The sequence below is a fragment of the Rattus norvegicus genome, chromosome 1 (assembly GCF_036323735.1).
Source record: "Rattus norvegicus strain BN/NHsdMcwi chromosome 1, GRCr8, whole genome shotgun sequence".
NCBI classification, from domain to species: Eukaryota; Metazoa; Chordata; class Mammalia; order Rodentia; family Muridae; genus Rattus; species Rattus norvegicus.
The window spans coordinates 236,433,722-236,447,554 of NC_086019.1; the positions used below are offsets into that span (position 1 = coordinate 236,433,722).

General features: G+C 38.8%; 1 protein-coding gene across 2 annotated transcripts in view; it reads left to right on the forward strand.

The window, feature by feature from the left end:
- Jak2 (Janus kinase 2) overlaps nucleotides 1-13,833 on the forward strand; it is a 59,865-nt gene that overhangs the window by 24,817 nt on the left and 21,215 nt on the right. The window contains 7 exon segments of one of the 2 annotated variants that reach the window (NM_031514.1): nucleotides 488-611; nucleotides 3,205-3,322; nucleotides 4,856-5,001; nucleotides 9,818-10,139; nucleotides 10,784-10,903; nucleotides 12,108-12,265; nucleotides 13,561-13,672. In NM_031514.1, coding sequence (NP_113702.1) covers nucleotides 488-611; nucleotides 3,205-3,322; nucleotides 4,856-5,001; nucleotides 9,818-10,139; nucleotides 10,784-10,903; nucleotides 12,108-12,265; nucleotides 13,561-13,672 — 1,100 coding nt within the window. 2 annotated transcript variants of the gene reach the window in all.

Below are 13,833 nucleotides of genomic sequence, written 5' to 3' on the forward strand. Positions count from 1 at the left end.
AAAATGTTTCATTCTTTTGAAACAATTCAGTGGCTTGTTATTATCTCAGTGATTTGATAGTATCAGTTAAAATATACACATGTGTACTTGTGCATACTCAGACAATGTATTTTTTCCCTAGGGGTTAAGAGTTACTTGGAAACTTTCTTTAGAAGACAGTTAAAAGCTAGATAAATTGTATTTTTATCTTCATGTAAGAATACCAGTAGTCTTATTTTTAAAATATAGAGAGGGGTATTTGATTAATACTTGGTTTTAAGGAGTGTTTCCCCGCAGTATTTCAGCTGAGACTGGAGTTTCTACTGACTCTTAGAGCTGTCACCAAGGTTTCTGGCATATTGTGTTATGTAAATGTCCTTGAATTTGCATCTGCAATCAGTCCCTTATGAGTCACCTCTAGGTCCTGCCACGTTATGGCAGATTATGCATGTTATGTAAATGCTCTGCTTGCTATCTATAATCAGTCCCTTTTATGCTTCATTTCTAGGTATTACGCCTGTGTATCATAATATGTTTGCTTTAATGAGTGAAACAGAAAGGATCTGGTATCCACCCAATCATGTCTTCCACATAGATGAGTCAACCAGGCATAATATACTCTACAGAATAAGGTACTTTCTGACATTAAGTGATTTGCCTATTAGTAAAAAACAAAGTGAGAGAGTGTCGGCTCTATACGGTGATAATTATGATGTTTTGTTCTGTTGGGATTCCACCTTATGACTTTTGATTATAATTAAGAATTAAGAAAACCAGATGAAAATAGCTTGTATAAAATCAGTCCTTAGTGCCTGGAATATTGCCAGCTTCCCAGGAAATGTGGTGTGTGTGCAGTAAGAAGCAGTCAGCATTCTTTTTTACAAATAAGTTTGTAAAGTTGAAAGTTTTTGTGTCTGTTAATTCATTTAGCAATATATGGCAATATGAAAAATATTAATATTCAGAAAAAAATCCAGATTATTTTTCTATAAAAGGATAGCAAAGAAATAATTTTGGTCTTACAAACAGCTGTCATTCTCCAGACACTTACGTGTTACTTAGTTTGCTTATGACTTAATGAAATATTAAGAGTCTGATGCTGTGACACATTACTCATAGTTATTCATGCTCTTACGGCTTGGAAAGAGCATCCGAGTTCAAACTCAGACCTAGCTCTCTTCATAAACTGCCTTCTAACCAGCTTGCATGTACCTCATTAAGGAGATAATATGTGTAGTATTTATTGTTCATTATTGGATGGTTTTATTTATTTATTTTTATTTGTTGAGACAGGAACTCGTGTATCCCAGACTTCCTCTGACCAAAAGCAACCTGAGGGAGGAAAGGGTTTATTTCTTCCTACAGCCATCTTGAAGGGAAGAGGGGGCAGAAACTCAAAGGAGGAACTCCTAGAGTCAAGAACTGATGTAGAGACCAAGGAGAACCAGCTTACCACCCCTGACCTGCTCAGATATCTTTTTAATACAACCTTGACTCACCTACCCAAAAGTGGAACCATCCACAGGGGGCTAGGCCCTTCACATTGATCACTAATCAGGAATTGTTGGACTACCGACCAGTGTTATGGAGGCAATCTTTAATTGATGTTTCCTTTCCCATATGACTGTAGCTTATATAAGTTGACAAAAATTCTAACCAGCACAATGAATAAATTAGAAACTTGATTAAGAAATGAGAATGTGGGTTGGGGATTTAGCTCAGTGGTAGAGCGCTTGCCTAGGAAGCGCAAGGCCCTGGGTTCGGTCCCCAGCTCCGAAAAAAAGATCCAAAAAAAAAGAAAAGAAGAAATGAGAATGTAATAACTATTCCAAGTATCCATGGTGCACTAAGCCTCTTTGGAGATCACATTTCATGTATGTTCAAGGCAAAGAACTTGAGTAAATATTTCTCCAAAGAAATGTTTGGCATGCTAATAGCTAGTAGGCATCTGAAAAGAAGCTTAGCACCATTAGTCCTGTGAGAAATGTAAATCAAATGTGCTGTTGGGTAACAACCCATCCTCTAAGATAGCAAAAGCAGACAGGCAGACAATAACCAAACAGTAACAAATGCTGAAGATTATCTGTGCTACTTAGAATGCTCACACTCTGCCAGTGAGAAGGAAATGGTACCACCATGTTGGGAAAAGATTGGCCATTTCTCCCAAAGATGAATACAGTGTTGCTAACATGCATCCACAAAAACACTCTTCACTCTTACCTACATTAACATAGAAACAGAAACAACTCAAATGCTTTTAAAGTGATGAACGAATGAGTAAGATAAGGCACATCATAAATCTAGTATTCATTAGGAGAAAGGAAAAAGTGCATGCTACAGTGTTGATGAAAGTTAAAAATGTTATGCTGAGTAAATGAAGTCATATAAAAAGACAACATAGCAAAGCCATTACTTCAAATATAAAGTAAGTAGAATAGGATGGTAAGGGTGGTAGTTCTAGCTGGGGGTTGACAGGGTGACTCACTTGGGTGTGATCGCTAACAGTCATGGAGAAAGAATAAACATGTAAAATTAAACTGGTGATACTGTACCACATTGAATACTACAAATCACTCAACACTGTAATGTGCAAGCCGTATGTAGATGAATTACATCTCAGGGCTTTTAGCTTCAAAAGTGAATGTACTTCATTTTTCTTTCAAAGATACATTTTAATGTTCATTTTCCTAAAGAAGGAGAAATTACCTGTGTGCAGAGTTGACTGCTATCTTTTGATGCCTTTCAGTGTTACTGGACCTAAGACTTCTGCTCTTTTACACCTGCATTTCCCCAGCTCCCTCTGACTGCTTCTCTTACGTCCTGTTGTATATTACACCGAGGCAGGCGGTGGGCTTTGGCTTCAGTTACTTACGTTCCTTTGCCGCTATTCTTGCTTGGTGCTGTGTTTGCTTGTTTGTTTATGGAGACAGTGTTATCCAGGTAACCCAGGATCGTCTCAAACTCATGCTTCTCCAGCCTCAGCTCCTTGGAGTTAGGATTACAGATGTGCTCCAGTGTGTTTTACTCTGTTCCTTGTGTTTTCTGCTGACATCATCGTTATGTTATTACACAGAAAGCCTTTTGTTTCACAGCCTGTATTCAACACTGCTGTTTGTGTTTTATAGCACAGCATTAATTAATAACTTAGTGTGTTGAGGGTGCCTGGACTGACTGTGTTTATGCTTGAACTCTGGGGGCTGATCGAATGCTCCAATTGTCTTGCAGGTTTTACTTTCCTCATTGGTACTGCAGTGGCAGCAACAGAACCTATAGGTACGGAGTATCTCGTGGGGCTGAAGCTCCTCTCCTTGACGACTTTGTCATGTCTTACCTTTTTGCTCAGGTATAATTATAATTATATTAATTTTTTGTATGTGTATTAAACCAGAACTTTCTTCCTAGATAGTATATATCTTAAGTAGGGTAAGTAAGCTTCATGTGGGAAGATTGCAGTTCTAACTTAGGCACCAGGTATAAAGAGATAAAGGCATAGTCCATTTGATAACAGTTTTCAATCTCATGATTTACAGATGTATTTTATAATGATTGCTTGGATTGACCCTTCCAAAATCACTTTTTTTTTCTTTTAGGATCTAAGTCACTTTAAGGATTTTTTTAAAAAGGTAGAATAAATTTAACATACAATTCATGTGGCCGTTGGATGGTAAAATTCTATAGAGTTTTTAATAAATAAATTTTGGATACTTTCATGTTTAGATGGTAGGCGGTAAAAATGTAACAAGATTCCTCTACAACACAAGAAGTGAGCTGTGATAGTTGTTAGTCTCCTCAAGTGATCTGATCCTTAGAGTGGGAGCTGCGTTCCGCTATTCATGGTGATACACTTCTGTAGTGTTATTTGAACATTTCATACTGCAGTCTACTCTATTTATTATCTTGAATTAAACAGTAAGTGAAATTTTTTAAATTACTTTATTTTCATGGGCTGCTCCTTTTAACTATGTTATCAGGGAAAGAAACATGATAAGACAAATTCAAGAAAATGAAACAAAACAAACAAAAATGAAACAAAATGAAAACATAAACTTCTACTGCATCATTGTGAGTGTGTAGTCAGTCACGAGCACTTTCAGCCGTCCCAGGCTCTCTGGGGCGCCCATCCCAGGCTCTCTGGGGCGCCCTGTGCTCTCTTCTTGTTGTATTCCATGTCTTTGCTCTGCTTCGAATCATAAAAATCACATCAGGCTTCAAACCTCCCATGAAACCTTTTAATTATGCCAGTTGTATACACTTTTAACTGTCTCTCGGTTCCTAAAGTATCTGCTGTGTGGTACTCTGCATTATATTACCTGACGTTGTAATCATCTGCTTTTGTGTTTTAGCTTCCAAGAAAAAAAGTCTGGCCCTTTTGGTGGGTTAAGACCACCTTCTATGTTTCTTTGTATTCCACTCAAAGTCTAGCACGGTGCCTCCCATGTGAGCTGAAATCAGTGTACACTTGGTTAATTAACATTTATTTTAGTTTAGGCTTTCTTTATGTTTTTAAGATAAAGCTTTAAGACCAGGCAATGGTGGCACATGCCTTTAATCGTGCCATTGGGAGACAGAGGCAGATGGATCTCTATGAGTTCCAGGACAGCCAGGGATACACAGAGAAACCCTGTCTCTAAACACAAACAGACAAAACAAAGACAAAAAGAAAGAAAAGAGAAAGTAAGATAGGCTGTGAACCCAATTTAAATCAGTTTCTATTTGTACATGAACCTTGGTCAATATTTTGTGGTAAAATATTTTAAAAATAAAAGCAGAAATTGACTTAATACCTTTAAATGCATATTTTAGAAGTTATAGCATACAACATAATTAAGTGCAGCAGTAAAATCTGAGCCATTTCCTCGTCATTTGTGCTTTTCAGTGGCGGCATGATTTTGTTCATGGGTGGATAAAAGTACCTGTGACTCACGAAACTCAGGAAGAATGTCTTGGCATGGCAGTGTTAGACATGATGAGAATAGCTAAGGAGAAGGACCAGACTCCCCTGGCTGTCTATAACTCCATCAGGTAATGTCCTCTTGTAAAGCGTTGGGTAGTTTATATACTTTACTGGTATTTCCTGTGTTTGCTCACACGTTTTGATTTTTATAATGAAATGGAGAGGTTATGGCGATGGCCCAGTGAGTGAAGCACTTACTGCACAGATAGAAGGTCTGAGTTCATGTCTCTGAGCCCACGGACAGGCTGGGATGACAGTGTGCATCTGGAGCTGGAGCTGGGCAGCTAAGGGCAGACAGACCTCAGGATGTTGCTGACCACCATTTCAGTCAGCACAGTGAAACAGGTCCAGTCTCAGAAAGAGCCTCTGTCAAACAAGGTAGAGGGGCTGGAGAGATGGCTTCTTGGGTAGAGGGGCTTGTGCTTGCTGCACCAACCCAATGACCTGAGCTTGGTCCCCGAAGCCCACAGAAAGCTGGAAGGAGACCACTGACCTGACAGAATTATCTCTGACCTCCAAGCAAGTGCCATGGCAGTAGGCCCCCAAATATGGACACACCCACAGTAATATTAAATAAACTTTAAATAGGGTCTGGAGAGATGAGGCGGCAGTCGCGAGCGCTGGCCGCTTTCCAAGAGCACCCAGGTCTGATGATTCTCAGCACCCACATAGTAGTTTCACAGTCAATTGTAACTCCAGTCCAAGGGCATCTGATTCCCTGCTCTGGCCTTTGCTGGCATCTGCATGCATTTGATGCATGGACATACATGCAAGCAAAACATAGAATAATACTTTAATTAAAAAATATTAGGTGGGAAGTGATAATGACCCCCATCTTGACGTCTAACCTCCTTGAGGTTGCACAGCAAATAACCAGCACATACACACTCCCTCACATATACTCCACACACTCAGAAGTTAGATAAAAATTATGGCGGCAAACTTTCTTACTATAGCGTCACTCTGTAGAAGAATTGCATTTTGGGGGTATATAATACCACAGTTGTTCATTATTTGGTTTACTTGTTCTGAAAAGACTAGGTAAGTTCAGAATAATGGAAGAAATACTTGAAGGCATAATATTTCATGCCTAGTTCTTATATCGTGCACATGATCTGGAGCAATATTTTTCAAATCATGGTTCATAATTTATGTGTGTTAGATTTCTATGTGGAATATAACCTGGAAGACTTGTATTCTGAGTGTGAGGGGACACATACAACAATGACGTTTATACAAGTAATTTGGACTTAACTTTCTGCAAACTGGAAGACTCATAATGGGTTCTACAGACTAGCCCTAATGGCTGTAAAATGTCTACTTTAAAAAATATACGTGTGTGTGTGTGTGTGTGTGTGTGTGTGTGTGTGTGTGTGTGATAATGCTTCTGTGATGCTTTGAGGATATGGATTTTTATTTAAATATTTCTAAGTAGAATTTCTACTTATGTGATAATTCAAATTTACCTTCTTGAGAAAACCTTCCAAAGCAACTATATCATTTTATATTCCCATGGGTGATACAAGAATTTCCTAACGTTTCCAACACTTGTTAGTGTTTGTCTTTTTATTTGTTTGTTACATTTTTTGAGGCAAGGTTTTTGTACATAGCTGTGACTAACATGGAACTCAGAGTGTACACTGGGTGGTCTAGAGTGCACATGGAACTCAGTGAAGTGTGTACACTAGGTGGTCTAGAGTGCACAGAGTAAGCCTGCCGTTGCCACACATGAGGTGGGATTAAAGGTATGGGCCGCTATGCCCTGCATATTACTCATCTTTTCCCACCCGGGTAGGGGTTAGTGGTGTCTGATGGTGGTTTTGGTTTTATTTCCCTGTGACTACTGATGATTAGTAGCCTTTGAAAAGCTTACTGACCAAATGCATATCTTATCTGAAGAATGTTCATTTAAATTCTTGGTAATTTTTAAAGTGAGTCATTTATATTCACTTTAAATGTATTTAAATAAATCAATGTATTTATATTTTATCATTGCATGTAAAAATTCTTTTTATATTCTGGATGCAAGATAAGACTCCAGATACAAGTTATCACATTAAAAACTTATAAATGCTTTTTTATACTTTGTGAATTATTATTTTATTATTAATTTCTTGATCGAATTATTTGTAGAACTAAAGTGACTAGATATAAAGTTAGAGGTCAAATGAATGAAATGTGAGCTGATCAGAAACTAGGCCATTTTAGTGTTTCCTCCAGGACATGTGATAGGTTGGGTTACTATGAGAAAAATGAATGAGAGAGAAAAAGAAAGTGATAGATTGATACAGAAGAGTACTGTAAGGAAAAGTGAAACAAAAGGTAACCTAGGTTTCCAGGGCTTATGGAAATGGGTGAATTATGGTATGCCCCATTTATTCCTACTTAGAGACTAAGAGGATACTTGGGAAGAAGTCTAGGGGGACTCATAACTTTGTTTAGACACCTTCCTTGAGGAACTTTTGAGGCATATACATTGCATGGGCAAACTGACCTGCCTTTGAGGTGTATGGGTTTAGAGCATAATGATCAGGGATAGAGAAAAGCAAGGCAGTGAGAGAGACAGTCTGGAGAAAAAGACAGTAGATGAGAAGAGGGTCCACATGGAGTCTTGAGGAATTACACAGTATTTACTCACAAAGCATAACTACCATTAATCCAAAATGGAGATTGACAAGGAATGGACAAGGAGATGTAATAAAATCAAGGAGGTGAAGGGAAGAGACTTACAAGGAGAGAAAGATAGTGGCATGAATGCTGCTGAGAGAGGCAAGTAGGAACACAGGTGTGTTTAGTAAATGAGGGAGGCTTTCCGGACTGTAGCAAGAGCCCTGCCCTTCCCTTCCCTGCCCTTCCCTGCCCTGCCCTGCCCTGCCCTGCCCTGCCCTGCCCTGCCCTGCTCTCCCCTCCCCTCCCCTGCCCTTCCCTCCCCTCCCCTGCCCTTCCCTGCCCTTCCCTGCCCTCCCCTCCCCTCCCCTGCCCTTCCCTGCCCTCCCCTGCCCCCTTCCCTGCCCTCCCCTGCCCTTCCCTGCCCCCTTCCCTGCCCTCCCCTCCCCTGCCCTTCCCTGCCCTCCCCTTCCCTGCCCTCCCCTGCCCTCCCCTGCCCTCCCCTCCTTGGATGGTGCCCCGGAGCCATGCTGGCATGAGCTGAGCAAGAGCATGGGAATGACTCCCTAAACTCTTTCACCGAGCACTGCGGACTCTGTTGCTGCAAGGGACGGGAATCAAGACAAACTGAAATTTAATATGGGAAGACATAAACATGTGGGTAGAAGAGAAATAATACACAGTATGGTTGAGAGCTCTCTGTCTCTGTCTGTCTTTCTGTCACTCTCTGTCTCTCTGTCTCTCTCTCTGTCTCTCTCTCTCTCTCTCTCTCTCTCTCTCTCTTTCTCAGTGTGTGTGTTTTATAGGAAGGAGAAGTATGAATGGATGATACATGTTAAAGAAATAGCTTTTATCTTGCAGGTTTATACCTAATTTATTACATTGGTGGGAAGGAGAAAATGAGTGTGAATGTGTATAGATTTGTTAGCAGAAATCTCACAGAATTCCCAGTTAGACCTCTCACCCCAGCAGGCACACACAGTCTGCACGAAGAGATAAAGGCATTTGTTGAGAAAGAATGTGAGGAAGAGTGTTACTGAGGTTTGAAACAGAAAACCGTTTGGTTTAAAATAGCTGCGGAACTTGGGTAAATTAACAGAACAGAGAAGTGCTGTAGAAGAGTGTGCTTGATGGAGCTGTGGGAAAGTGGTAATTATCAGCCTAGAACATAACCCGGGTGCCCTGTAAAGTAGCTTTCTCTAGCAATTGTGGCTACTGGACCTCACAGCTTTGAGAGCCTTGTGCAGACTGGGAAAAGGTATAAGCTATGGCACTCTGGTAATACCAGTCAGTTCCAAAAAATAAAACAAAATTCTGATTTTTAAAATATTTGTTGATATTGTATATCTATAATATTATCATGACCAATTTCTGCAACTTGAGGAGCTCTGGCCATGCCTCACCACTCACATTGAAAGGGTGTAAGCATCCTCGAAGGCATAGACTAATTAAATGACATTTAATTATAAAATTACATAGCTGGAATTTTAATGGCTTTGTAGCTGTCAGTTAAAAAATCCTTTAAAATAATGAGTACTCAGTCTAAGGTCTAGCATTTGAATAGGCCCAGGATGGTATAGATGATCTTATGAAGTGACGCACACAATATTCAGAGAACACAGGCTGGAACCCCTAACTCACCTCTAGAGCAAATACTAGACAGCTTTCCTCGTAAGAACGAGCCAGTTAAGAGGTGGATGCTTGGAGTAAAGATGTGCATGGAGATTAAGTGCAGATGTACGTCAGAAACACAGCTATCTTCTCAAGGCTATCGTACATAGAAATGAAAATACAGAAGAATTACAACATTTCCAAAAGGAATTGACTTGAGTAGAATGAAATTGTTAGGACTTACTGACGCTAAGCTCACAAAATAATACAGACAATATAGTGTTTATATGGCAAACAACAGTGTCCAACCATCCAGAATTCAGATAAAATTTGAAGTATAGCATTATAGGAGATATTTGTAGCACAGAGAAATAAATGGTCAAACTTACAAATCATTTCAGGCATATAAGGTAATTAGAGAAAACAAACTTTTAGAGACTTTATTATTATCTAGACTGAGCACTCATTTTGCTTAAGGAAGAACATTAATTTGTCACATTATAAGCTGTGCTGTCACTCAGAAAATGCACATCAAACGGAAATTTAAGGCTTCTAGCATATGTATTAAATGGTAGCTATGCTGAACCTGCTTACTGTGGGAGAAGGTAGGAACCAATCTGAATCTCTTTTGTTCTGTTTTGTTTTCCGTGTACTTGTTCTTTCTAGCTACAAGACGTTCTTACCGAAGTGCGTGCGAGCGAAGATCCAGGACTATCACATTTTAACTCGGAAGCGGATAAGGTACAGATTCCGCAGGTTCATTCAGCAGTTCAGTCAGTGCAAAGCCACTGCCAGGAACCTAAAACTTAAGTATCTCATAAACCTGGAGACCCTGCAGTCTGCCTTCTACACAGAACAGTTTGAAGTAAAAGAATCTGCAAGAGGTCCTTCAGGTGAGGAGATTTTTGCAACCATTATAATAACTGGAAACGGTGGAATTCAGTGGTCAAGAGGGAAACATAAGGAAAGTGAGACACTGACAGAACAGGTAATCCTAATGATACATTCTTGCTTTTCTTATTTATGTAGAATGTCCGTAAAAGCAAAGTAAATGTGGTTGTTTGAGTAAATTCTTGATGTTCTCTGCTGATAGAAATGGTATTTGTGTAAAAAAGCTCTAACTATAGCTTGTATCACAATGTTTTTAAATGTTTTGTTAATTTTTGTGGCAAAATAATTAGTAATGACTATAAAGTCAACATTGTTTCCTTTATTCTTTAACTTATTGAAATTTAAATATAATCATAAAGCTAATTAAATGAAAAAGTTTAACTGATTTCAATAATAAGTTTTATTGTATTTGCATTGCAGCTCTTAAACTTGTTCACATGTATCATTCGTATGATTTCAGTGATTTAGTATTATTTTTTACAATAGTTGATAATTCCCCATTTTTCTGACAATCGTTCTTTTTAATATTAATTGGGTTAAGTTCTATATCACACTGTCATACTTTAATGTTCTCATTTTTAAGTCAATACAAGATACATGAACATAGTCAATATTAGGAGAAGTGATCCCACTAAAGCCTGTACATTGCTATCAATGCCTTTTAAAGAATTTTAAGTGACTGTCATCACCCTCTCAAGCTTTGAAATGTCCCTATAACTTCCTAAATGCTCTTGGTTGCAGGATTTACAGTTGTATTGTGATTTTCCTGATATTATTGATGTCAGTATTAAGCAAGCAAATCAGGAATGCTCAACTGAAAGTAGAGTTGTGACCGTCCACAAGCAGGACGGGAAGGTCTTGGTAAGTCTGTCGCTGCACACACTAGCAGTGTAATAGTCTCAGTACCAAAGTTACTTAGCTAGTTCGACTAGAGGTGTAAGTATGCTCTAAAAAGTGCCAGCCCAGCAAACCTTTCATTGTTTGCACATTTGGGACTAGATGAGAAGGTGGGCAGGTAGGAGGAGACATCCTTCTGTTTTGCTTGAATCATCATTTCTCTTACATCGAATCCACTGGTGTTCAGAATCCCACATTTGTCTAGTTTTTCCATGTATATCAACTGGAGTACCTGTTGCCATTCTCCCTGGAGATTGTGTCAACTTAGAAATTAATTTGGAGTTTTGTTCTTGTTGTTTTGTTTTTGTTTTTTATGAGATAGGGTCTCACTATGTGTCTTTGGTTGTCCTGGACCACATTCTGTAAACTAGGCTGGCCTTGAATTCACAGTTCTGCCTCCCAAGGGCTGGGAGTAACGGCATGTGCCATTGTGTCCAGTTTAAGAGATATTAATGGGGTTGGGGATTTTGCTCAGTGGTAGAGCGCTTGCCTAGGAAGTGCAAGGCCCTGGGTTCGGTCCCCAGCTCCGAAAAAAAGAACCAAGAAAAAAAAAAGAGATATTAATATGTTGCATTGTACAAAAATATTTTAAAATTTCTAATGATCATTTTCAATTTTTTTGTTTAAGTTTAATTCAATATAGGCTTTTAAAAATTATTACTTTGAATATTTTGATAAATGGAACATAAGTACTTTTAAAAATGTGTATGTACTTTTCTATTAGATAAGGTGCCACATTTTTGATTGATTATATGTTCATATATATGTATTTTAATAAAAAAAATCGCAGCATACTTTCATATCCTATCACTTTAGTTTCTAGTACATGTATTTTAGCCTGAGCAGTATATAAAAATAAATGTTCATATTTATAATTAATCTCAATCTTTATATAGATTAGATTTCTAGTTGAGTCCCAGCAGGGTCATTGAAATTTACAGTTAAATTATGATGTTGAGTGGCTCACTTGGAGGGTGGGCCAAGGCTGTGTTTGGGAGGGTCTTGCATGTCAGGTAGAAGGATCTGTTAGATGATGCTGGGTAATTGGAAGTTATAAAAAATATTTGAACAATTTAGAGGAAATCAACCAGATTAGAGTATAGAGAATTTCCAACATTAGAACTTCATTGATTTTAATTCCACGGTTTTCCTTCTCTTTTCTGATTAGGAAATAGAACTTAGCTCATTAAAAGAAGCCTTGTCATTTGTGTCGTTAATTGACGGGTATTACAGACTAACTGCGGATGCACACCATTACCTCTGTAAAGAGGTGGCTCCTCCAGCCGTGCTTGAAAACATACACAGCAACTGTCACGGCCCAATTTCGTGAGTAATGCTGAATTTCAGAGTGCAGTTCTAGGGGCTGGCTAGTAGGTTAGCATGAGGACCAATCCCAGGTCCACAGTCCATCGTGGAGGGAAATCAGCAAGAGCTCACACAAGAACTGAAGCATGAAAAACCCCTGCTTCCTTTTTAACTATCCTTGTTTACTAGCCTCCTGCTCTCCAGGTCCGCCTGCCTAAGGAAAGCACCACAGAGTAGGCTGCACCCTCCCACATCACAGGACAGTCAGATAAATCCCCAGAAATGGCCACAGGCCAGTCCAGCCTGAGCAGTCTTTCAGCTGGCACTCCCGTGTCCGGGTGGCTCTTGGTTGCTTGTTCAGCCTGATAAAACATCTCTCCTGGACAGTGACCAGGTGACCACCACCTCTGCAGGCATCACTCCTATTGTTATGTAAATTACATCGTGCTTTCAAGGGCTGCATCTTTGAATTTTATGCACATACTAATTCACTTTGTATATAGCAAACTTTTGGACTAGTATTTTCTAGTCATGGCAGATCTTCTGTTAGATTTGATACTGTCATAAATATAGAAAGGTAATTTTGTATTAGTCTTCTGTGATAGAAGAGACATGAGAAATTCTATGGGAGTATATCTTTTAAATTATTCAATTTGTAAAAAGAAAGCAGAACATTAAAATGAATGACGTTGTATTGACGTCATTACATGTATTGACCATTACATAAACTGTTAAGTTATTTACTCAACAGCCCAAATTTTTATGTCTATCATTGTGTCTAATAGGTGTGATAAGAGATTAGAGAACATATGAGGGATCGCCTGGAGGGACTAGCAGGTACTTTATAAAGGCTCCAGGTCGGATGAGTACAGTAATAGAGCAGGTCAGCTTACGAAGACGAGTGAAGTAGTCAGTTTATTACATACGACACACGTTTGTAAGATAGAACTAGAAATGTCATGTTAGAGATAATTAAAGGAGTTCGTCCTGTTAGGGAGGACCTTGCCATGAAGGATTGTGTCACCTTAGTGAGTAGGGATGGATACAATCACGTCGGTGTGTTGATGGGCAGAACAGGGGTGGGGAAGCAGAGCTTATGAAGGTTGTATTGTTTCATAGTATCTTAAAATAATATAATTATTCCTTGAGTTGGTTTGAACTCACCACAAAATAACTTGATATACTTATTTCTCTTGAAAACAAATTTTAAAAATCTAAAGTAGGGAGTGTTCTGAGAACTGATTTTTACTTGGTTGTTGTGGCCTTTGTCATGGTCACATGTGCTGCCATTCATGTTATCTCTCCTTACCTTGCAGAATGGATTTTGCCATCAGCAAACTAAAGAAGGCAGGAAACCAGACTGGACTGTATGTACTTCGATGTAGCCCTAAGGACTTCAACAAATACTTCCTGACCTTTGCCGTTGAGGTTAGTGTGTCACAGTTATTAATAGCAACATGTTGTGTAACTTGTATTTCTCCCTCAAGAAGTATTTCATTTTTAATACTCAGAATTATAGTTCTTGAGATGGTAATTGGCATAATAATGCTTGACATATCTTAATATATTATAAAATAAATGATGCATAA